This window comes from Motacilla alba, chromosome 1, assembly GCF_015832195.1.
Source record: "Motacilla alba alba isolate MOTALB_02 chromosome 1, Motacilla_alba_V1.0_pri, whole genome shotgun sequence".
Classification (NCBI taxonomy): Eukaryota; Metazoa; Chordata; class Aves; order Passeriformes; family Motacillidae; genus Motacilla; species Motacilla alba.
In genome coordinates, this window is record NC_052016.1 from 55,071,569 (window position 1) to 55,097,754 (window position 26,186).

The window sequence follows — 26,186 nt, forward strand, 5'->3', positions numbered from 1 at the left end:
GGGTACCTGAAAGCCAATTCACCATTTCCATCAGAGCAGGGAGATGTTGATTGTATTTGCCTTTGAATACTGCCTTGAGTACTACTGTATTGAGTAGTTAACTTTTCCCTAAGTCTTTGAAACATACCAGTAAAATTTTTCAATGAATAAATGCCAGCCCTTTTAAAATTTCTTATTTGACTTGCATATTCTTCAGCCTCTTTAAATTTCATGGCTGAGAGCAATTGAAAGCAGATTGTTTATTCATGCTCTGAACTGTAGCAGGAAGGAAATAAGAACACTTCATATAATTACCACGAAGTGCATCAATTATAGTTTTAATAATATTTTGAATTTAGTTATCAAGCATGCTTGTAACATACTGCATTTTGCTGTCTTGTTTTCTGAGTATTTTTTCCACTTTATAATATGCAGCTATTGTGCTTCTTCCTTTACTCAAAGTTCTTATTCCGCACTAAAAATAAGCATTATCTGAAGATTTGCCATAGATCTGTTTTCATCAATATGCAACTTCAACAGCAAGGAAAAAAACAGCATGCTCTTCACAGCATGCTTGGAAGGTTTTTTTCGAGTAACAGGCTCACAACAGAGGTCCTTTTGCCTGGTACAATAACTTTTAAGCCACGCCTGTTAGTATTTGAAAGTGCATTTCTATTTAATTTTTTTTGGTAGTAGTCCTGTCTGCACAATCAGGATCCAGTCTCAGGTAAGAGTTGAGCACCCCTCCACAGCTTCTATGTGGTGACAGTAAGTGAGATTAGTCTGCAATTCACATTAATAATGGAATCGGCACCGAAGCTATTTGAAATACTTCCACAGTGCAGCAGTGCTTAAAAGCATTCCACTACCACCCCCAAAAGACTGCAAAAAAACCCTAGAAGAAATCTCACATGTCTTGTACTACTGAAGCTGCGACAGTAGTATAAAACTATTTTTGTTCCTAAATCTTCAGACTACATTCTCTGGCCTATTTCTTTGTGCTTGGTGTGAGTGGGTGTTGAACAGATGAATTGCCACTTGGCAAGTGAGGTATGGAAGTGGGGAACAGAGTGCCGGGCTTCTGCTTCCCATTCTTCTCCTCCTGTCTCTTGCCAAAGGAATTAATAGTCTCTTAGCCTTTGTCAATAACATCTGTGTCCTAGTTAGCTTGGGATTGTGTCACTGTGGACATTTGCAGACTGGCACCAGTGCAGTGTGAGGAAGGTGTTCCTAGTGTGCAGCTCAGCTCGAGGGATGAGCTGTGGGACGAGCACTGGCTTTTAATAAGCTTTGAGGCAGTCAGGCTTTAATACAGTTGGTGCGTAGCTTTCTGAGATCTTGGACTCTTCCAAGGGTACCTGCTATCACGTTTGGGATTAGTGAGAACATTAAAGATGTTCTTTTAACAAGGAATGAGGAAAAGCCACTGCCAGAGTCTTTTTTTTTTGTAGACAGGATCTTAGTTACTTTCCAGGCTCCATAAAGTGAATAGCTTAAATGTGTCCTTTAGGCAAAGTTAAATATATGGAACTTTTACCTTGGCAATTTACAATTTTCCTCTTTAGAACTCTAGAATCCAAGGATGTCTCCCTGTCAGTATCCAAGGATTATTTCAGAAATACAGGAATGCTCTTCTGTCTTCCTATAAAACTTCTAAAGCTGTGGTCATTTGAAATAGTGAACCTAAATCCTTGAGAAGAAGAAAGCAATAATAGTGCACATTACTAGAAATAAGTTTGCAGCTTTGCAAAGTAAGGTGATTTTCTACTCTAAGTAGATCGACAAGTAATAGGTGTTATTTCCCAAAAGGTGTTATAATGACTTGCTGATGATTTGCTTTCAGAGGAGAAAAAAGCTCCCAGCAATCCAAACCCAGCCACTCTTCTGGTTGTCAGCTGTTGAATTTCCCAAGATTTTTGTTTCCAAGGTGTTTTTCATTAGGTGTGTACTTTCATGAGATCACAAAAGAACAGTGTGTCTGGCAGAACTTTATTTTCTTGCATGTGCTTCTAATCACATGCTTTCCTGTGAGTTGTACTTAACTATAGCTCTAGATATTCTGTAGTTGAAATCATATTATCTAGTGTTTCTTAATTTTTCTGTTTACAGGGAGCATGGCTACTCCCTTGCCTGCCTTTCTGAGCACTTCCTTAATGTATTAGATTACACTTTCAAACCAGTAAGTAATGAAAATTAAGAAGTTATCAAAAGGGACTGCAAAATTTTAGTATTTGGCGTTCATGCCAGTGATGAAAAAAAGAAAGAAGCATCCCAAAAAACCCTGAAAATATAGCCTGTTAGGTGAAACTTTTGACTGAGTAATGTCTTTCAGTTTTGTACAAATGCAGATTTAAAGGTAGAAATAGAGCATATTTTTGCAGTGCTGCCAAGCCTTCTAGCTGGAAAAGTAGTGAGAGATCTTTGAGTTCACCATAGAGAAACCCATAGAGATATATCAAATCATGTGCTTCATATTCATATATGCTAATAATTGTGAGACCACTCTCTTTGAAAGGTCATAGCCATCAGGGGAAGCTCCTGAGGGGAAGAAAGCAAATGTCACTCCAGTCTTCAAGGAGGGTCTGGGAAATTACATTCCCAGTCACTCTTGCCTTGATCATTGGAAAGGTGATGGATCACATCCTCCTGGAAGCCATTTTCAAAGATTTGGAAGATATCAAGGTGATTGAGGGTAATCAGCATGCATTTTTATGCAGGGGAGATTGTTTTTGGCCAACCTGAAAGGGTTCAATGACGAGCTCAGTGCTGGGCTAACAGCAGTGGATGTTTTTTACTTCAGTAAGGCTTTCAGCTTTGCATCCCATCCAGCCTTGTAGACAAGCTAATGTGGTACATACCAGGAAGTGCACAGTGAGGGCATGGAAAATGGGATGAGTTGAAGGGCTCAAAGGATTGTGACCAGTGCCACCAAGTTAAGCTGGACACCAGTCACTTGTGGAGTGTCCCAAGGGCTGACTCTGAGTTCAGTGCTGTTTAACATCATGATTGGTAACCTGAACAGTGAGATGGAGCACACTCTGAACAAGCTGGCAGATGATTTCCAGCAACATCTTTCAGCCTCAGTCATTCTGTGGATGAGTTGTATTTTCACCATTTGATTTGTCTTGAAAAATTCAATTACCTGCTCTTTCAAAGTCTAAAATCCAGCTCATGACAAATCAAGAGAAGAGATGCCAGGTACAAAGGGTGGGCTGTGTGGGAGCAGGTGTAAGATGAGTATGAAAGGTCAAATAGCTCCCAAGGAATAAGGAACAGTGTGAAGAAAACAGTGAAATACCCAATCTTTAAAGTGCAGCAGGACATTTTTGCAGTGTATCTTTACTGCAGTATGATGACAGGTATGATACGGTGCCATTTTCTTTTCCTGAGGAATAAGGTGATCTATTCGAAAGATATACCCAAGCCTTAAGCTGTCAGGCCTATATTTTTCATTCTTCACTGAAGGTGCTCAGTACGAAGATCAAATGGAGAATATAAGTGAAAAGGAACTATTCAGTCTATTCTTGCAGTTGTATTTGGGCCTTCACTGCAAGACTTCTGGTGATTTTGTAAATCAATCTTTGAAGGTAGTGAAAAGATTTTATTTTCTTTTAATTGACAGACTGTCCATTTAATCAGTTTTTGAATCTGAATGTAGTCTTCCACAGCTTTTTACAGGTTGATAATCTTTAGCTTTTGGACTTAAAAAAATGCAAGGCTATTTAACAAGTTTTAAGTAAGGATTGTGAAGGAATATTTAAGACTCCAAGATTTATCTAATACATGAGATGAACAGATAACACTTGAAAATTTTTATTCAAGCAACCAGTGTTTAGCAAAAATGCTAAATCAGTCCTAAAAGTTATTTGATAATCTTTTATCACACACTGCTGTTAGATTCCAGTTTATAAAAAGATTAAGTGCTGAACAGGGGAACATTTGACAGATATTTTTCTGATTGCAAGTGAAAAGCTAATTTATTTTCTTGATTTAAGTGAAAGCAGGGGTGCAAGGAAAGGTCAGAAATCTCTCTTCCAGATACAGGTTTTTCAAATCTACCTGTCTTAGACTGCTGCTTTTATTCAAAGACCCATTTGCTTGATTGTTAAGTCCAACCCTATCTGTAATTTTTTATAGCCTTTCATTATCTTCATCAGGTGTTTCCAAAAGGTCGGATTACATCATTGTGTCTGAGGTACTGACTTACGTTTTGTCTGGTGGAACCTAAATTTAGTTTTTCTTCTTGTTAGCTCAGTATTTCTTTACCATAAATGAGTCTCAAAATAATTAATCCTGTGTAGTAATAAAACCCAGTTCTCACAACCTTCATGTTTAAAATTGGCACTAATACTGACAACTATTTTTTTCTCTATTGATAAATATATCTTGTTTTGAAACTAGAGTAAATACAATCTTTGTCCAAAGTTTAAAGGTAAGGTCAAGGTGGAGCAATATATGTATTATAAGAGGGGCTTTGCTAATTTACCAAGCCAATGATATGACCAAACTTAGACACAAGTACTCAGACGCTGTTGTTGCCTAGAGAAAGTGCAGGTAAAGTTTCTGAATTTGGCATTCCAGTATCATTGTTGACATCTACATGAAAGAAGTACAAGGTGCAGAAAATAAATGGAAAAAGTAAGACTGCTTATTGAACTGCTACCAGATATGTTAGGGACAGACAAGTGCAACACAGATGAGGATTTGTAGGCGTGAAATTGCATTACATGATTATTGATGTTTTAGTGAGATATTTTTGCCTTATCTGCTGCAGAACTGTCAGACACAAGAAGCAATGGAAGCAGACAATTTTTTTCCCTGACATTTCTACATGGAATACATGTAGTACATGGAATAACTTTAACCAGCAGTCTTGGACCAGTTAACAGGCATTGAAAACTGTTGTAAAAGGGAAATTCCAAATTTGAATCTTTTTCCTCATTCCTCTGGAGCCCTTCAGGACTAAATTAAATGTTGCAGAACTGATCTTTGTAACCATTTGCATCTTTACCTGACAGGGTGTATAATCAATACAGGCCTTTTCTGTGCCTTTGGGAAGTTTGTCCTTGTCTGGTGGAGTATGCATTTAATTACAGCACCAGAAACACTTGTGTCTTCATATTGCATATTGATTTCTAAGCTGGAAACCAAGTGGTGCTTTAGAGTTGTAGATAAGCAAAATGATAGCATGGCTTCTACAGTCTCTAGGAAAAAATAGTTTAGAAAATGCAAGTTGTGTTGTATGTTTTACAATAAAAAGAACATTATGTTGGTCTGTTGATACTGGGTGTTTGCTTAAAGAGACACAGCTTACCTGGGCATGCTGGTTCTTAGTTTCCTCAAGTGACCTTTGTTAGCAAATTTCAGGTACATTTGGTAAAAAGATGCAGTATCAAAACAGACCATTTCTTTCAAATGTCATGAAAAGCAAATGTCATACAGAGGAGGGCATGTGTTCTGGGAGAAGTGTATTGATAGTTGAACCAGGGACAAATGCTGAAATACTTATTTTGCTTCTTTAAAGCTCAGAAATATTTTGACTTTTTAAAATTGATAAATGAAGTCGAATGGTGTCATTTAACTAATATATAGAGGAGTGTAATTTGTAGATGATTACTTATATCTATCTGCATGTATATGACACATTGAGGGATGAAAATAGGTCAGCTACTGGGCAGACTATATCAGATTTCTTTCTTTTCTGTTGCTGTAAATTTGTTCTTTCATTACTAGCCTGTTTTTTCATGTGCTGGCTTTCCAAGATGGCCAGATACCTCACTGTGGTGCTGGAAAGAGTAGCATAAGTAATCCTTCACTGTTTGAAGGCAAACTCAGTCATCTCAGTAGTTACACTAAACTGGCTGCAGAAACTCTCCTATCTATATATGTAAATACAAATAGAGGTAAGAGTTCTGCTGAGGAAAGGTGTGCTAGAAACTTCAGATCTAATTCATGCCATAAAGGTGATGAGCTGTACTAGCCAGCTGGAAAAAATGCCTGCATTACTTGTGGTTCTGACCTAAGAGAAGTATGGAGGACCAGAAGCTTTTTGATCACAAATGTACCTTTAAAGTAAGTTTTATTTAAACTTACTTAAATAAATAAAAACCCTTTAGGTAGGATTTAGTAAAAACCCTATGGTATGATTTTAGAGACACCTAAATGCAGTTTGAATTTTAGTTTTGTTGTATTTTTTACTGCTAAGTACCTTGTTAAGGTTGTGAAAAAGTTTTTACACCATGAAATGCTGTGAAAGGTAGGAATATGGATTGTTCAAAATATAGGAAATAGCCATAATAAGTGTTTTCACTGCAGTCTGCTGTACAAAGAAAATGCTATGTTCGGTATGAATTATCTACATTCATGATATAGAGGAAAAGATTATAAAAAACAGTCCTTTGAGTAACTCTAATCCAAGGAGTTTAAAAAAATGTTTGAATAGGACACACTTACCCCATGTAAAAGCTTACTTTTTATGAACTCCCAGCTTCATCTGTCTTACTGTGACTATGAGTGACACAAAAGGGATACTTGGGATGTAGTTTGAAATATTGTATTTGTTCTGTGCACGAAAGTGCTCTAACACAAGCAAAGCCCATGCAACCACTGGCAAGTGCATAGCAGTAAATTACATAGGCTTTTCACCTTTAGTATTTTTTCTTAATCCAGAACAGGGAGGAGTTGTTTATAGTCCATACAAGTAGGGTGATATGAACGTAGTGAAAGTATTATTTAAATTAAAAACAACAACGAAGTAGGGCTTTTAAAGAAAATGGCGAGGGTTAACACAGATGCATGTAAACCAAAGAGTAAGTAAGACAGTTTTCTGCCTTTGTGTGAAAGTTTCGGGATTTGTGAGATTACTACTGAATGCCTGTCACCTCATGGAAACTGCTCCAACAAAATTACTGAGCAAAAATAGTACTGGGTTTTTATTACACATTTCAAGTCCTTACTTGTGAGGCAGAACTTTAAATTTAAAGTAGAGAGGAATTATATATAGAATAACATAGTACCTAAGAACTCGTTTCAGAGCATGCTCTCTTCTTGCATTTGATCCTGCTCTGATGTGTCCACAGCATCCAGAGTCATTCTAACCTATGGACAGAGTAATCGCTGCTGTAGCAAAACTCACAGGAAATACATTTCTTCAGGACTGTTCATTTTAATGTGTTAAGTTTATTATTACACTTTTGAATGATGTGTTAATAATATTTGACATGGTAGATTTTCCTGCTATAATAATATTTTTGCCTGTGATATCCACCTTTCCTTGCTTTGAGGCTTAGTACAGAAAGTCATGCTCTGCCACTTGTGCTGACATTTCTAGGGAGTGGAAGAGTTGGCCTGGAAAGAGTAATTAATTTTTTTATTCAGCTTGAATTCAGTTCCAGTGAAAGTGAGAAAAGTCTGTGTATTAGGCAGTGTGCAAGCTTTTAATAAGTTACAGTGCCCCAAGTTGGCAGTAATTGAGTGACAGCAGTGAAAAAAAAAATTTGGAGTGTGTTCAGAGCCTAAAAACATAGTAGTGAGACTAACAGCTTTCATCAGGCTGAAACAGAGATAAAATATGGTTGATGGTAACTAGCAGAAGGCCCCCTTGGCATAGATACAGCATCCCTCTATTTTCTATCCTATCCAAATACTTCCTGTACTTTTAAAATTTTTGGACATGTGTGCTTTGATAATTTATGGGTTTGTTTTTGTTTGGCTGTTACTGGTAATTTTAATGGCTCTTAGTTTTAAAGAGAGTTTTATTTAGATGCTCAATTTATGTATTTTAAAGAAGTCTGGGATGTTCTTTATAAGAAGATAATGAACAGGAAGTATTACATTAAAACAGTCTTTCTTAATTTTGAAATTAAGTGCTTTTTACAGTTTATGTGTTCTGTAATCAAAAAGAATATCTAATGTTTAGATTTAATACATGTTGTGGAGCCATTGTTTTCACCAGTGTTTGTGGTGGTCTTTTGATTGTATTATATTTTCAAGCCTCAATCAGTTGCAAAAGAAAATCTTTGAATTCTAGGAACATCTTTGAATTCAAGGAAAGCAACTAACTTCAGTAAAGTGCTGATACTGTCATTTGAATAAGGTTATATTGTCACTGCTATTGTGCTAGAGTACTATTTAGTGTTGAAGTAGTCAGTTTTGTTAAAGTGGAAAGAAAGTGGAATTATTTTGGAATGAAAATTATTTTCTCTAACTGTAAACTGATCCAAAAAGACAGTTCCAGTCCCTAAGAATGCAGTAAGAGATCATACCACCTTGATAATAAGGAAATATTTTGATGTAGTTTATGACTGCTTGAAGATCAGCAAGGTTGTTGGAGATGTGCCAGAAGAAGCATAAACATTGACTCTTTTGTGAGTCATAGACCTTGAGATGGGGTGTGAATTTTGCAAGCCAAGCTGAAGGCTAGTAGGTTTTGCTGCACAGCTTTTTTTGTCAGAGGACCTAACTGGGAAGTGATAAACCACATCAGTATATTACAATTTCTACCACAGTGCCACAAAAATGCTCCTCTGAGCAGGCTTCAACTTGCTAAGCCCTTGCAGTTGTCTTTCAAAACCTTTTTGATTTTCTTCTTCTCAGCAAGACATTTTTAACTTACTTGTGTTTCATGCTTCACAGGCACTTGCTCACATACAGCTGAAGAAGTTCAGTTATGGTTTTGTGTGATTGTGGGGTTGTGTTTTTTAAATCTATATTGTTTAATATAGATTATAATTCCTGTATTGTTTAGTATGGTACTTTGAAGTCTAAAATATAAAGAAGTCATTCACTATAAATCATCGTAGAATCATTGTTGATGTCATAATTGCAAAAGCAAAATAATTTAGGCATAAAAGCCCTTTGTCTAGTATTGTTCTTTTAAAGTTAACCTGCTCTTTTTTTTAAATTGAAAACCAGTATTATGTTCTTATAAATTATCATGGCTCATCACAGGTGGAAATGGATGGCACGGCCAGTTCTGTAAACTGGTCCCACAGCCAGTAAGGATGCACAAATACCAGGAGTTAACAAATATCACTGGTGTGACTCACCCCATCATTGTGAATCCTCTAGAGAGTAATGTTTTAGGAGCCCAACTCGTAAGTATTGGATTATCCAAATGAAAATTGGTTAGGATTATACTAAAACCTTATTAAAAGGTGCATAAAAAGGATGTGTAAAGAGTATGAGTCTGTTCATTATTATACATAGAAATGTTGCAAACAGTTAATAATGTGGATGGGGAGGAGGTAGCATTGACATTATAATACCATAATAGGTAATTCAGAGGAGTTTAGGTTACTCACTGATACCTATGTTTAAAATCAGTCTTCGAAAACTGGTGATTTCAGAAACAGACTAGTAGCAAAACCGATGTGGAATAATAGTTCCCGCATACCTTGTTTGATGCTTAAAATACTAAGTACCAAAAATTGGCAATGGCTAAGCTGTCTAAAAATGCCCAGTTCTTTCCTCTCTGCTTTGGTATGTAAGGCTTAATGAAAGGAGGGCCTAACACCAATATGCTTTTCCAGGAGCATGAGACCATGTCCTAAGATTTCCAGATACCCTGTATACAAATTTGGAATAAATAATCGTCTTCTGCTCCTATCAATAGCTTCCCCTGAGCATCAGGAATGATGGTTTTTTGTTTTTTTGTTACATCTCATCATGACATAGTATAATTTTAATTTTGTTTGTGTTTTTGCCTTCAAGACAGCAGTTAGCAGTTCACATAAGTTCTGAAGTCTAGTTTCCCCTCTGGAACACAAACATTTTCAGTATATGTTAAGAAGCAGTATGTGACTGCAATGCTCATTCAAAGTGGTAGTCCTGCCAAAAAGATAGGAAGAAAATGCACGGCTGGTAACCTTAACATGCATCAATAGCCTTATGCAGTGAGGCAGGATACCATACTGGGATCATACAGAGTGGAAGATACTGTGCAAAGATGTAAAACAATCTCTCCGCTGCATTTAGCATTAGTGAAGCCTCAGTAGGAGCAGTATGTAGTTTGGAACACTGGAGTTCAAGGAAATGGGTGGCCCACAGCAGAACAGCTAGAGGAAATAAGCAAAAATGAGCATAGATCCAGGAAAAAAAATAGCCTTGTAGGAAACACGGAGAGAGCTTTAGGGTTTTTTTAATCTAGGTAATAGGACTGAAGAGAGATGTTTCTCCCAGGAAAGTAGGAAGTTCGTGCAGTGAAGGAGTGGTTGTCTGTGCCTTCTGCTAATGAAGAAGAGAAGTGGCAAGGGGACTAACCTTGTCTGTAAAAACACTGCAATGGAGAAAAGTGAAAGAGAGAAGATTGCATAGGAATTGTGCAGCCCTCATCACCAGAGACTTCAGGATCAGAGTGAACGTGAGCAGTATTGTGTGAGATCAGGCAGATGGGTAAAGGTGGCTGTCTCAAGTTCTTCACAGATCTATGAACCTCTTCGGGTTTTTACCTCCCTTGGTTAGAATTAGCTTGCTTTTTAGAATTTCTTTTTGCACTTCGCAAATAATTGTTAAATTAGAAGTACCTAAAGATATATCAGTGGAGATCTTTGTTCTCTTTTCAGCAGTAATAGTGATTAAATATACAAAATGAGGATTTGTCCAGGAATCATAAGAAGGAGTCCTACCAAGCCAAATATAGGACAAGATGAGATTTAGTGCTGTGCCATGGTCGCAAGGTCATTCTTTCATGAGAATGAATTCTCCCCCTGCTACTGTGGTGGATTTGGGAGGAAAAGGGTGATTTTTCTTGAATTTAGTTCTGTGGGATTGCCAGATACTTCTGTTGGTCTCTGAAATACTCAGCTGTGCATCACTGCATGGTTCTTCACATTTGGTTTAGGATCATAACAGGTTTCTCATTTGCATTTGTCTGGCATGCACAAATTATTTTACTGAATGGCAAAAGTAATTATGCCTTTATTAGTACAAAAATTAGGGACTTTAGTTGGTAATTTGTAGTTATAAAAAATATAGCTTCTTTAAAGTAGAATATTTTCAGAGTACAGTATAAGAATTGCTACAGGATTTTGCTTCACTAGCTCAACCCAAGTGATTTGAATAAGCAGTTTCAACTTCAATTTTCTCTGGATAATTAGAATTAAACTGAAAATTGACCAATTAAACTAATGCTTATCCAAATTTCTCCCTTCTGTTTCTAATGACTGCTTATTTTTCTTTGCAAATAAATTTCTAATGTGCAATGAGTTGCTCAAAAAGACAAATATGGGGAGTTGTTCAGGTTTTTTTTCCTCCAGATAGAGGACTCAGTTGAAAGACACGTAACGATAATTCCTGAGACACGTATTCACGTCTGTTAGTGGACTTCAGTGTTTTTCAGAGATTATTCAAAATACATAGTATTTAGGTATATCAATATTATCCCTATACTGATTTCTAGTAGATATCCCCCTATTGAATTTAAGTTGAATGGTCTTGTTTGGAAAATTTTTTGAACTAGAAATGTTTTTCCAGCCTATGCATACAATGATTTTAGAAATGGCAGCCTCCAGAATAAGACCTCTAATTTGCTTTTTTTTTTCAATCTGTGATTATTTTTACAGTGATGTGACTGCATAAATATTTTTGTCTGTAGGAAAAATCTTGTGTTCCAAACAGAGCTGTTTCAGTGAAGGACTTGTGACTTTAGAAAAAGGTGAACTGAATATTGCAGACAAACTGAGGGTTCTTTTTTATTTTGCGGCTTTAGAATACTCCTACACAGATTTCTGAATTGTCTCTATTGTTAAGTATGTTCTGTAACTTCTGAAATTTGAGTGTGAATCAAGCTGTTGATACTTACTTTGCTGACTAGTACTGTCTTACTGTGCTTTCTCATCTCTACCTGCCTTGACCTTAGGGTAGGAGATCTTTGGTGCAGGAATTGTTACCCAGTGCTGTGCTGATTAGTCATATGGTATAATACAGTCTTTGTGTGAATAGGACTTCTTATCCTTACCAAAATCCAAACAGTAAAATATTTTAAGGTGAAAGTATAATGAGAATGTTAAAAGCATTTTTGTAGAGTATTATCAACCTGTGAACTTAAAGGAGGGAAAATGGTACTTTATGTATTATGTCCATGTATTACGTATCTGAAAAATTCTAGTGCCTGTGTAATGTATTGTTAACTCTAATGGAAACATGATAATTAGACATGTAGCTTAACACCCCATATATATTGAAGCAGGTTTTGTGAAAGATGTGGATTTATTCTTTGAGTCACAGTGTAGGAATAGAAAGATTTCTTCGGTGAAATGATGTGTTGTCATACCTAGCAGATTGAATTGCCATAAAATTAGCACTAACTATGAATTTAAAGATGTATACTGTTTGTTTATTTCTAGGACTTTTGTAGAAGCAGTCTAAATGGAATGCTTTGAGAGCTGTGTGCCCACATTCTGCATTTTTTAATGTTGAAGCAGTACTTATCTGGAGTGTATGCTTTTATTGAAAAAAAAGCAAAAGGGGTGGTGGTGGTGTGGGGAACAATTTCTTCTGGAAATCACAGAGCTAATACAGCACAAGCTGGATCTGTTGTAAAGACAATGAAGTATATCTCACCTTCTTTGACCACATTTTTGATAAGGTCTTCTATCCTTAACCTGTTCTCAGAAATCAAATGCCTCAGATTGTTTTTACATTTTTTTTGTCCAAGGATTGTAGAGTTTCAGAAATCCATTTTGCAGCCTTTCATAAACAACAAATAATTTAATTTCTCAAGGAAAATTTTTACTCGAGAACTAATTTTTTCTACTTTTTTTTACATAATAGCAATTACTTCTAGGTTGATATCATATTGTGGTCTTCTGCTTCTTTGCATGTGTGTTTACATTAGAGGCTATTAGATTCAGGAAGGCTTGAGAATATCCTAGAGTGTATCTAGAAAATCACACAAAGGTACTAGGGTTTATTACGTTACTTTTAGGTGGTCTAAGCTGTTTTGCTCAGGTACTCTTACCTTCCGGTCAATTTAAACTGGACAAGCAGAGCAAGAGCTGTAATTCAGCCTTATTAGAATCTTACAGGTCACAACTGAATAGGAATCCCTGTTTTGTCCAGGATTTACAGAACGAATGGGTGTCTAAATCACTCCATTTGAAAACAAGTCTGGCATACATTATCAGCTTTAGTTGTGAGTTTCTTTACTTTTTTCTCTCCAAGTAAGCACTGTAGGTTTCATTATATAAACTGTGTTAGGAATTGAGGAATCCTGGGACTACAGATGCTGAGAATGGATTATGAGAAACAGAACAGCAGAAAATAGAGGATTATGAAGTGAGTTATCATGTTTCTAACCAGCCAAACTCTAGCTCAGTTCTTTAACTTGCCTCCATAGTAAAAGAAACGAAGGAAAGACAGAAGAATAACATAAAGGCAGTGCTTTGCAGTTTTGCAGCTGTGTGAATTGGTAAACACTTGTAAATAGGAAGAATTTAGATGAGTAAGTCTCCAATATCAAGCGATATGGTATTATCTCCACCATCAGGTGATATGTTTCATCTGTATCTCACTTGTGTATTTTTATGTGCAATGTGTCTGCAAATGTGCCTGATAACCCTGGGCAAAGCTTTCTGTAGAGCTGGCTTCCTATCCCTGTGGCTGGGGTGGTGGGCAGCAGTGGGACTGCCTCCCACTGAGAGGATCTAGGGCAATTTGGGTAGAAATCCCAGTGGCTCGGTGGCTGCCAGCTCGTGCGTGTTGAGAACAGACACCAGGGTGTCGGTAGGGAATGTGCTGCTGGAGCACAGCACTGCCGAGAAGAAACGCCAGGAAGATGCAGTCAGGGAGAGCCTGTGTCTGGGTCCTTGTACAGTGTTACTGTGACAGAGAAACTTGTCATTTTTATCAAAACAAAGTTGGTTTAAAACTGGCAAAACAAAGCTTAATGAACTTTTCAGAGACTAATGTTTAGGTTTATCGTGGTATATGTATTGTATATTTATTTTTTTTTCCACAGAAACCTGCTAATATTTTAGTTATGGGTGAAGGTCCTGAGCGAGGAAGAGTAAAAATTGGTATGTTTATATCTTTGATAAGTCCCAGTGTAGCATTTAAGTTAGAATGTTCTGAAGGTGCAGTTGTACCACCTAAAGTAGTCACTGTAATACCAGTATGTGCCTGGGCACATTGCCTGAGTGCTGTTTTCTGAGTGACTAGCTTCATCATATTAGCCCCATGTACCAGTTCTGACGATGAAATGCTGTAGCCTCATCAATAAAAAGTGGAAAATGTCATTATATTTTGTTTAAGTGGGTGTTTGTGTGGGGTGGGGGATTTTGATGGGGGATTAAAGATGACAGCTAGCTAGGAGGAAAGGAGGAGAAAGAAATGGGATTTTAAAATTTCCTCCATTTACCTCTAATGCCATGACATCTTGCTGCTGCTTATAAAAATCTAAATAGGGAACTACTCATTGCTACAAACCTTAAATTTTATAATGGAATCAAAGATGACATTCAGCCTACAAAATATTTTTGAAGGAGTAGGGCAGGTCCCTTGGAGATGAACACGAGGGATCTTAAAAGTGCAGAAACCACAGAAATCCATTCAAAATGTTTCGTAAGAGCTAATAGCTAGTGCTAAATGCCTAGCCTGGAGTGTACCAGGTTAGAAAGGACCCAAGGCTTCCACACTATTGTAACATTTTCTGGTGGGAGTTACTATTTGCAGTGAGAGGATGATTTGTAGAAGTTTAATTGTTTTAAACTAAATACATAAATAAAAATTAACAGTAGTCTAACAATAATAAATTGTACCAGGCTGTGCATTATCATGGCAGTGCTACTAATGCACAGCCTGCTTACATTTGTTATGGTAATGCAGCCCCATTTGGAAGGGTTTTTTAAAGCTAGGACATCTTTTTCACTTCCCTCTGGCTTTCTTTTGTGAGATTACTCTTCTGCATTGTTGCTCTGTTCTCTTACTGTTTTGTTGATCTGAACTACATTGTTAGTCACTAGTAGAATGATTCAGGGTAGGATTTTCTGGGAGCATTCAGTGCTGCTCTAGGCCTTCCCTTGTCCTTTGGAATCCAGGGAGCAGTGGGCCAGGGTTGAATGCTTCTGCAGATCCTACTCTGAAAGTTTTTAATGCCTTTCTGTGCTTTTAAAGTTGGCAGTAGGGATTGAGGTCTGCATAGAAAACAGGTACAGCACGGACAACAGAAGGGAAAATTTCTTCATATTACCTTACTCTTCCTGGAGGGTTTCTTCCAAAGCAGAGCACGTAGATCATCCTCTGGACTCACTTTTGACAGTGGTGGTAATATTTACTGTACACAACTACTTGCTAGTAATTGCACATAGACCACCCATTTATTTCTTAATTTATAGTTTTGAGAATAACTTAGTAAACAACTAAATTAAGTCAGACTCTGTTAATGGACAGGTGAAAGATTCTGTATTGGGCCACCAGTCCTCTGAGCCATCCATTCCCAGCAGGGAAAGAGGGAGGGGAACCTTGTATTTTGAAGTGTGTTATCAAAATGTAGATTTTTTTTTTTTTCTTATTTTCTTAAGATTGCCACAGCAGTAAAAGAATGCAGAAGTTACACACATACCAAGGGCTTCCACTTTTCCAGTGTAACTAATTTTTCTAAAAAATACATAACTGGTATTTAACTTAAAATAATTTTTATCGGCTTTTTGTGTCACTTTGGGTCATAAATTCACTTTCTGCCAACAATTTTCCTTATTATTCATAGTTATTAGTGACTCGACCAGTTTTGAGTAATTGATATTTTAATGTAGAAAACTGTAAAATGTTTCTCTTTTTAAATGCATTAAAGCAATCATAAATAGGAATGCATATGAAAAAATAATTAAGGCTTGTGTAGTCAAAGTAGAGACCCATATTTACACTACAGTATTCCCTCATTGAGCATGTAGGTCCTTTTCCCTCAGGGTAGCTACTCATCTCATTTCATTCAAGTCTTTCTCAGCATATGAATATCCCTACATGAGAGGGTCACTCTGTCTTGGGATTCGTGGTGGGTCAGGAAAGCAATTTCATGGGACAAGCTGCATATTTTAGTCTCTGCCCATTTTTTCCCGTATGACTTACATTTAGTTGTTCAGACAACTTTTTAGGCAGCTGGACACTACAAATTCTAGAAAGCAGTTTTTAATTATATAGTGCCCACAACCAAATTTTTAAAATTATAGCTGAATGGTATTCAGCACATTTCCAGTATTGATACTGGAAATGCATCTTGATAGAAAATCAGTAGGGAGGCAGATGCTGTAGGCTTAGTCGCTGTTTTTATGTGAAGGAAGTCTTGCCACAGCTAACTTCATGAAGAGGGAAATTTTTTCATGTGCATGTATGTATTATAAATCATTCTAACCTTTGCAGAATCTACATTTTGCTTGCTTTAAAAATTGCTGCTTTGTGAAAAAACATCCTGTAATAATGGGAGTATTTTACCAGAGAACATCAGGTAAAATGAGTCAGGATTTACCAGTGTCCTGAGGAGTTGATGCACTTCTTCAGAACAATGGTTAATTCATTGTTATAAATGACTCATGTTAGTAATGATTTATAATTATATACTTTATAGGTGTTGCCATCCAGTAACTTCTACAGAAAGAAAATCTGCTCAGAGAGTTCATAATCTGCTACAGTCTGCCTTTGCATTTTATTTAGGAGTGATGGTAGTGCTAACAAGTAAACTCAGTTTGTTCAAAAAATAAAAGATTGTTAATTTCCCTCAAATTTTAAAGCACCTCTCTTTGAATTTTGCAGCTGACATGGGCTTTGCCCGATTATTTAATTCACCTCTGAAGCCTTTAGCAGACTTGGATCCAGTAGTTGTAACCTTCTGGTATCGAGCTCCAGAGTTGCTTCTTGGAGCAAGGCATTATACCAAAGCTATTGGTAAGTAAATTGGACAAAAATGTACTGTTTTGTTCTTTATGTAAACTGTACCCAAATATTAAAGCTTTGATAAATTGTTCAAAGGACGGTAGCTGAGTTAAAGGTATGTTTCTTGAAGCAACATTAATTTTTGACAAATTGATTAGTTTACTGGGATCTCAGGCTATATATAGAAATGAAATATATCCCTGGGTTTTAGCTCCAAATGCCCTGCAATGCAATCTAAGTTTGTGGCTTTCACACAGGACTTTCCTAAATGCTGTTAGAGGCTATAAAAATATGGAAGCATCTTTGAACTGCTAGAAGAATTCATATTAGGATGACTGTGAGGCACAGTGCATTAAATTTATTGCAGAGGTTATTACCTAGTGTAATAAAGATATGAAATAAAGAATGTACAGAATGGAGACTATAGTGGCTTCACTGAAGCTAAAATGTAAAATTTAGCTGCATTTTAGCCTCTCTGTGTCTTTTTCAAAGACATATGACAGATGGCCAGAGCTTTTGTGGGCTGTATAACAGGGGAACAGCCCAGCAGCAAACTGGAGGAGGATTAGATTCACTTTTACTGCATTGATCAGCTTTGCTATGGAAGGGAGAGAGACTGTAGGGAAAAGCACTGGGAAGGTTTTCTCTTGCTGCTTGGTTTAAAAGATGTGTTAAAGGTTGGCAACCAATTCTGGGAGCAAATAACTTCCCTAGCAGCTACTCGACTTTGCACAGATATGGAGGTTTTATGTCAGCATACTGTGTTGTTTCTGTAACCTGAAAGTCTTCCTCAGAACTCAATCTTTGTTTCTTGTTTTGTTTTGGTTTTTTAAAGATCATATCTGTGTTTCTGTCAGCAATTCTAATGTTTATGCCTTAAATGTATTCTTGTTTACTTTCCTGTTAATACTAGATCAGATACATTTTTATATGTTCCTTTAAACTGCTTAATTTGTTGTATTTGCATGTTCCCTCACTTTATTGCTGTTTCTCCTGATTGCAGCGTGTGAAACTGCATGGGCGGTCGTAGCCTTTAGTACATAGTTTTTTCAGTGTAGATAAAAAATTACTGTGTAAAAACACTGAGTAATTCAGTTATGCTGTTAGCATTATTTGCTTTTGTCCTTGTTTATGACCTTGTTCATTCAAGGCTCAGTGTAGCACCACTTTGAGTTAAAAATTGTGTTTGTATATACTAGAAAAGAGTTGAGAAAACAATGGGGAAGATTCAGGAGATCTGATTATTAGATAGGAAAGCAACAGTGAAAAGAGGTTGTGAGATTTTGGGTTTTTTTAATGAATGTTTTGGAAAAGTTGTGAGGTGTGTGGGCTTGTAACAATTTGTGTGTTACTCTCTTTCAAGGTGTTATTTGGTTGATACCAACACCGCTACTTTTCAGCTTGTATTTTTGGGGTCGTTTACTATTTAAACTTGGCTGATCAGCGACTGTACATTTCTTAGGATAATGTGGTACTGAAAGGGCAAGTTGCTGGTTGGCTTTTCTTTCTTTGTGTTTTGTGTGTTGACCATTACCCCAATGGTTTCCTTCACTTTTATTCTTAATCAGAATAATTTTGTACAGTGTTAAATGGTAACTACACTTCAAAAACCCCACAAAAACTCATATGCTATTCTCTCAGATCCTGTGTAGTTTCTGAATTGGGTACCTCCATTCAAAGCTAAAAGAAAAAGTTGAGGAAGTATTGCACTTCTACAATAGAAACTCGACCTTATCTCTGATAAGCTAAACACTAACATTCTGCCTCATCCAGATGGTTTTGGAAAGATTCATTTGTTGTTGTTTTTATTTCTGTTCTCCTTTTTTGAAGATATTTGGGCCATAGGGTGTATATTTGCAGAGCTGCTAACATCAGAGCCAATATTCCATTGTCGACAAGAAGATATCAAAACTAGTAATCCTTATCACCATGACCAGCTGGACAGAATATTCAATGTAATGGGATTTCCTGCAGGTACATACTGTATTTTTTATCACCGCTGTTCAAAGAAAGATATCCATATTGCTTTCTTTGCATATGAAGGTGGCAGCTGATCAAAGCAACAAAGCTGTTCAAACACAATCTTTATTTCATGAGTTATAAATCTAGAATCCAATGGTCAAATTAGATATTTTCCCTTTTATTAATGATAACCTTATCTTTGTGTATACATGCACCAATGCTTTATTATTTTAAAAGATTGTATTTAATGCTGGGTGATTAAAAATGAGAAGGAGTATTTCTATATTGCTTCAGTACTGCTTATTGATTTGCAAGGTGACTGATGATTTATGAAACCAAGCAAAAATATATTATATATTCACTAAATATATATTTAGTGAATAATATGCATTTGTTTAGCTCATGTCAAATTAAACATAGCATTTGGAAGTAATGGAGGGTATTGAATTTTTTTTTTCCATCTGGTGGAAAGCTGGTGGTACAGAAAAAAATTCTTTATTCCAAACAGGAAGAAAGAATTGGTTGTATGAACCAAAACAAATTACAGTGGGGATATCACTTATTGCATTTTCCCCTCAGTGTTGGTCATACTTTGTTTTTATGCAGGCTGCCTTGCTTCTTCAGTTAATACTTTGTCTTCTAGTGTTCACATGATTGCAGGAGTCAGAGTAACAGGGGCCTTATTTTTACTTTTTATCTTTTTCCTTACTGCCTGTGTTCCCTGCTCCACTATTAATTATGTTTGGGGGTTTTTTTTGGTTTTTTTTCCTGAACTTGCCTCTTCCTTTCACATGATTGTTGTGGTCTATATGTTTGTGGTGGTTCTAGAATTTTGTTATTAAACATGCTCTTTTTTTTTTTTTTTTTGCCTTTTTTTCTGTGTATGTGCTTCATTGCTTCTGTAGTGCTGTATGAGATGCACAGAAATGTTGCCTTTGCATATTGTCTCCTTAGTTTTGCTTCTTCAAGCAATACTGTCCCCTTCTGCTTTTGAACTAGAATTTTACCCTGTTATGCTTTTCTTAGTTCATTTGGGTTTTACATTGGTTCTGTATAGCTTATATAGGTAGATAATACTCTCATTTTGGTTTTCTGATTGGATTAATGAATCCTTTCTAATGGTCTGCATTTGACCTTTGGAGTTCTTTGGTTTTTATCAAGAAATGCTTTTCATTCAATTGCAGCAATTTTTTTGTATTTTAATTGACACTTGCCATATCTGAAACAGTTTCTCATGTCTATGGGATAGGAAAGAGGAGAATATTTTGTTTAACTAAGTAATGATTAAATAATTATCTCTTATTTATGTATTTATTTAATGTTTTTAAACTCAATGTTCTGCAGTAGTGATCAAAATTAGTGAAGATTTGAATTGAACCAAATTAGTTGCCCACAGAACCTTTTCAAGAATTGGAGCTTAAGACATTTGAGGTTGTGCTGGTAGTGAGTTTTTTGTTTAATTTTAAAATCCATTTTGGCCTTGGTCTATATTGAGGTGAATTATTCTTCATTTTCAGTGTGCAAACCTCACTTTTTCTTAACTTTTTGTTTAATAACAGTATATCTTACTTTGCTGAAGTACGTCTGGGCAGTTTCCTGTAACTAAAGTGCTGTCAGAACAGAGAATCCCTTAGGAGGAGACAGGGTTTGCTGGAGTCCTGTGTACTCCTGTCCTGAGATCACAGCTGTGTCTTAACAGTCCTGAAGGGTTCAAGCACAAGGCTGGATGTGTTTTTCTTCGGCATTGTTTTGTGGCCACTGTAGCTGGCATCTTTTTTTCAAGTTCTTAAGTTAATCAGCACACAGCTGGAACCTCTTAGGTGTTGGTATGATTTATTGTGAAGAGATGATGAAGGAGTAGGAGCTAGGGAGTACAAAAGCATAAGTTACTGCAAGGTTAGAGAGGTGGAATTTAAAAAAACAAATATCAAGGCTGTGGAGATACTTGGAAATGCTTTGTTTTGTTCAGAGAGAAAGGGAAAAAATAATCAATACTGCTTTGCAGATAAAGATTGGGAAGACATAAAAAAGATGCCGGAACATTCAACCTTAATGAAAGATTTCCGGAGAAACACGTAAGTCTAGGCTGAGCTTTCTTAATAAAGCATATTTTATATCTCTTTCCTACTCTAAATTTCTTGCAGTTTGAGTTGTTTTCTATGTAGATGCCAATCAAGGACTGTGAAATTGTTATGATTTAGATTGTGAAAAATGAAAAATAAAGTTATTTCATAATGATGAACTTGGCCTGTTGAGGTGGTGTGGATCAGAAGAGTAGCCAGAGGCTGTAAAGGGTAAGGTGGCAGCTGTGAAACAGGTGATGCCAGTAAGACCCCATGCAGCTCTGAACTTTGCAAAGCACAGTGTGTCAAAGACCAGCTGTTCCCACATCTGTGGTACTGGCAGTGGTTTTCTGCAATAGCTGCCTAAAAGGGGTCTGGTAACCTTATACCATTGCCAGCAAACAGTGGGTATAATTGTCAGCTTACAATGACTAAAGATGAAAATACCCTTCAGCTTTGCTGTCACATTGCCACAGGCTAATACCAGCAGTTAAAATGCCACCCTGTTGCCTGTTTTCTGTGCTGAGGCATTTGGGGCTGTATAGTTACATACTTTTCTTACATCTGCCATGTTATTGCAACCATTTAGAAACTTTTTTTTTTTTGAGCTTCTCTTAAAAAAAAAGTAAATAAGTGAATGTTCTTGTAGCAATCTGTAGGTTGCAGGAGAGCATTCAGATGAACTTATTCTATATCTTCACTGTCATGAGAAATACACAGAATCAAACAGTGTAGTAGTGAAATTGCTACCAGGCAGTTTAAATCCAGTTGATAGTTTGCTGTCTGCACACTCTGGGTTAAAAATGTGCTTTTTGTGCGGGTATGATATGCTTTTATAAGGATGTGAGGGAAACATGCCTTTCTACAGTTCTCATTTTTAATCAATCTCTGGTGTTGATAGTTGTGGGTTTTCCCTGCTTATTGGATTTGCAGGGAGACTAAACTGTTCTTATTAATGTTTTGTGGCTACCAGGAAAACTTGGCAGTCTCAATGTTTTGCATATTAGAAATATCACTTCTGTTTCCTTTTCTAGGTATACCAACTGCAGCCTTATCAAATATATGGAAAAACATAAAGTTAAACCAGATAGTAAGGCATTCCACTTGGTAAGTTCCTGCATATATAAAAAATCCCTCGTATATGTTGCAGTTGTTTCAAGTAAGATTTGAGCTAGTGTTGAGTCCTCTGTAACTAACTTTATAAAGTTAGGAAGGAATAACTGATACTCTGCAATCTGAAAATTGCAAAATCACTTTATATTCTCACATTGATGAAATATCTTCTCACATTGATAAAATGATTCTTGAGTGTCATTCACTGGATTAGGTTCAGTATCAAGTAATTTTGAAGTTTTTGTGTTTTAAGTCATGTAATAGTTGTGTTAGCCCGTAGTTATATTTGCAGTGTTTCTGCAATCCTTCGTCATTTTGCTGCTTTGCATACTTTCAATATCTTACTTTTACTTTTAAAAATTCCTATATGTCTGATTTTTTTTTTACCATCCATGTGGTAACTTTGGTCCTTATAAACTGTAGTGATTGTCCCATTAATTGATGATGTATCAAGTTTACTGTATTTTTATTGTGTCATTTAGTCAAGTGATCTTTACATCAAGCAGTTTTTAAAATAGAAAATATTTGTAATAATATGTAGAAGGTTCACTTCTGTATGGCATCTGTAAAAGGGAGCAGAATCAAACTTTTGATCGCGTGGGTGGATAATGTTTGCACAATCATTTTGTTTTCATTTTGTATAGCTGATCCATGACCAAGACTTGTCAGCATGTGATGGACAGCTCTAGAATCCAATCACCACAAATGATGCTAGTATTTTGCAGTGCTTTTTATTCATGTTTTTCAGTGTGTTGGCAGTTCTTTGTCATGTTTTGCCTTTTCATTTTCTGGCTCTTGGCAATGCTTTTTGAGAGAGTAAGAGTTGGCTTGTTCAACATGCTATTCTATAAAAACTTCATGTAGACTCAGAGAGCTGTGAGTTCTTGTGGATGATGTGAAAAACAAAACTGGTTTGATGGTGGTAATTCATAGTTATCAAGTTCTTAACCATGCTGTCAAAACTGAAGGCTGAGGAGGGAGATGTACTTTCTCACCCTCAGCTTTTGAAGTATGGAGATTTGTATTGCAGTTATGAATTCTCACATGCAGTTATGAATTTCTCCTAGTGAAAGGAGATGACCAGTTCAGACTTAGATCATGACACTAGATCTTTTTAAAAAGCTGAATGTATGAATCCTATAAAAAGAACGAGTAGGAAATGTAAATTAATTTTATTTACATATGTATTTTCTTGTTCAAAAATACCCATTGCGGGTTAAAAGTGAAGCATTTGTTTTAAAGTCTTTGACAATATGTCATGGTGCAGTTTTGCCTAGGATGCTGTTGTATTGGTGAAACATGAAAACTCACTATTTTTCTGTGTGGTATCTGATGGTTATCTCGTGTTGCTTGTCCAGCATAGCTGTATTCCACACAGCTGCTAGGGTGAATGGAGAGAAGTATATGCATGTACACCAGACTTTTTGAATAAAAACCACATAGTTTAAGAATGCATCACTGCAATTCAACACTCGAGCTAAATACAGTAGTTATGGTCTGGTGTTCCTAGTTCACAAGGCCTCATCTGGGGTGCTGTGTCCAGGGGAGGGCCATAAAGGTGATCAGAGGTCTGGAGCACCTTTCCTCTGAAGGCAGGCTGAGAGAGCAGGGCTTGTTCAGCCTGGGGAAGAGAAGGCTCCCAGGAGACCTTATAGCACCTTTCAGTACTTGGAAGGGGGGGGTCTCCAAGAAAGCTGGAGAAGTGCATTCTTTTGATAGAACAAGAGATAATGGCTTTCTAGTGAAAGAAGGTAGATTTAGATTGGATATTGGAAGAAGTTGTTTATTCAGAGAGTGATGAGGCGCTGGAATGTGTTGTGCAGAGTTCCGGATGCCCCATCATTGGAAGTGTTCAAGGTCAGGCTAGACAGGGCTCTGAGCAACCTGGTCGGGTTAAAGGTGTTCCTGCCCATGGCAGGGAACTGGACTAACTGACCTCGAAAGGGCCCTTCCAACCCAAATTAGTTTGTGATTAAAGGTGCTTGTACATTGTGGAAACTTTTTGAATGGTTTTGATAGAACACTTGTGGCTGGAACTGAGTGTCCTGGGCTTTGCAAGTGAATATGGGTGTCCCTTGACAGGAAATTAAGTTACTATTTTAACAGGAGAGAAGAATGTGGTTATGCCATTTAGGATTAGGCTTTTGAGTTCAGACACATTTCTATCATCTTATCTTTCAGGAGTACAGTGAAGTTTCTATAAATGGTTTTGGTAACATAAAGGTGTTTTTTCTCTTTTTTTTTCCTATTTTTCTTTCAGCTTCAGAAATTGCTCACTATGGATCCAATAAAGAGAATTACCTCAGAACAGGCTATGCAGGATCCTTACTTCTTGGAAGATCCTCTTCCCACGTCTGAGTAAGTGGTCAGTTTATTAACCTATCAGTACATTCAGAGATGCTTTAGAACTGTGCTTTCTCTCTGCCCAAAGAATGTTTGTGAATATTGAGCTAAGTACTGTCTAACAGCCGAAGAAGGCTATAACCACTAAAATGCCACTCGTGGTTTTTTTAATTAAGTAGCATTTTTATTAATCTCTTGCTTTATGGAACTTTGATCCTGTTAGTTGCAGCACTAATCGTGTTACTCACTGACAGGTTGATTATGCATGCTACAGATCTTGGTAGACAACTGCTAAGTGCCCACAGGTCCGCTTCTCTGCCGCAGAATGTCAGATGACAGTCTCTAATTAGTTTTCATTTTTGTCTTAGCCTTTGTTGTAAATTCACTGGGTGGGGAAAGTCAAGTCTGTGTCTCTGTGCTGTCATCCTTAACTTAAATCCATTTTCTGTAGACACTCCTCTTTTTTGTTTGCACAAGCAGATTTACAAAAGGGAGGAAATTTATGGACAGTGAATGATTTCATTAAAAATTAAGCCTTTCTTCCCAAAGGCTAGCCAGAGAGCATGACTCTACACCCTTTTAGGAAAGCTATTAGTACATCCTGTCTATTATTCTCTACCCTCACGTAGGGAAGAATTTATAAAATATGTATACTTATAAGGAATTAATTAAAAATGAAATTATTTCACTAAAGCCTGCTGGATTATTTATAGCATTTCCTCAACTGTCTCTGTGATTTAAAGTCATGCAAATGATTGGCTGTTGCAGAAACTGCTTTTAGGATAGTGTTTGGCTTTTTTCTCAAATTTAGGTTGACATTTTAATGTGAATACACAATGAGTATTGCTAACAGATGTACAGAGACTTTATTATAAATACATTGTACTGATGAAGGACAGGTAGATATTAGCTTGCACTAGAAGTAGCAAATCCATGTGGACTGTGAGGTATGAGTTGATAGGTGAAATTTCTAGTTACTTTTAAAATTTTTTTTCCAGGTGTTATTTTTTAATAGTCAGTGAAGTTTCCAGGAATATTTACAGTTAGTCCTGAGACTGTGAATTGCACAGTAGCTGTAGGGAGATAGCCCTTTGTGCCCTTGTAGATACCTAACAAGTGATATACCTTTCTAACCAATAGAAAAAATTACTGGGAGCTTAAGTTAGTGTATAAGAGTCAAATGAACATTAAAATCAAATGGGAATATGTTTTTGCAAAGTTTAGAATATGATGATAGACAGGGAAAACTTCTCCCTTAGTTACAGGTATTAAATGATGGCTTAGGCAGCTTGAAACTGTCATGGGTAAAGTGTGAATCTTACAGGTCTAACCCTTCTGTTCTAACACAGTGATAAATAGACTTTTTTGGGGGACAGTGTTTTTGCAGGTTGTCAAATACCTTACCCAAAACGAGAATTTTTAACAGAAGAAGAACCAGATGATAAAGGAGACAAAGTAAGTACTGGAAGAACAGTATCATCATGTTTCACTGGCTTTTACACTATTTCCTGATTTTATGTTATTTCATGTACTGCTTTTGAGTTGAAATTTTTCTTTGTGTTTAAACAATTGAGAAGAACCAGCAGCAGCAGCAGGGCAATAACCATACTAATGGAACTGGTCATCCAGGGAACCAAGACAACAGTCACACACAGGGACCCCCACTGAAAAAAGTGAGAGTTGTTCCTCCTACCACTACCTCAGGTGGACTTATTATGACCTCAGACTATCAGGTATTTTGTTTTATTCACATATTGTCTGTTTGCTTTTCATGTTTAGAGCAGTGTTTCTTCAAACTAAAAAAGTAATTTTGTAAATGTCACTGTATTAACTGCTACTTTTTAGCATATTTTGATTTTTTTT

At 36.6% G+C, this 26,186-nt stretch overlaps 1 protein-coding gene across 6 annotated transcripts in view; it reads left to right on the forward strand.

Annotated features, from left to right (window-relative positions):
- Positions 1 to 26,186, forward strand: part of CDK8 (cyclin dependent kinase 8) — a 69,417-nt gene that overhangs the window by 37,501 nt on the left and 5,730 nt on the right. For 3 of the 6 annotated variants that reach the window (XM_038129732.1, XM_038129750.1, XM_038129758.1), the window contains 8 exons: positions 13,937 to 13,994; positions 16,723 to 16,854; positions 18,673 to 18,816; positions 20,810 to 20,879; positions 21,902 to 21,974; positions 24,241 to 24,338; positions 25,700 to 25,778; positions 25,898 to 26,056. In XM_038129732.1, coding sequence (XP_037985660.1) covers positions 13,937 to 13,994; positions 16,723 to 16,854; positions 18,673 to 18,816; positions 20,810 to 20,879; positions 21,902 to 21,974; positions 24,241 to 24,338; positions 25,700 to 25,778; positions 25,898 to 26,056 — 813 coding nt within the window. Of the gene's footprint in view, positions 1 to 8,928; positions 9,075 to 13,936; positions 13,995 to 16,722; positions 16,855 to 18,672; positions 18,817 to 20,809; positions 20,880 to 21,901; positions 21,975 to 24,240; positions 24,339 to 25,699; positions 25,779 to 25,897; positions 26,057 to 26,186 lie in introns of all 6 variants that reach the window. The other 3 variants (XM_038129769.1, XM_038129742.1, XM_038129779.1) reach the window with 3 other exon arrangements.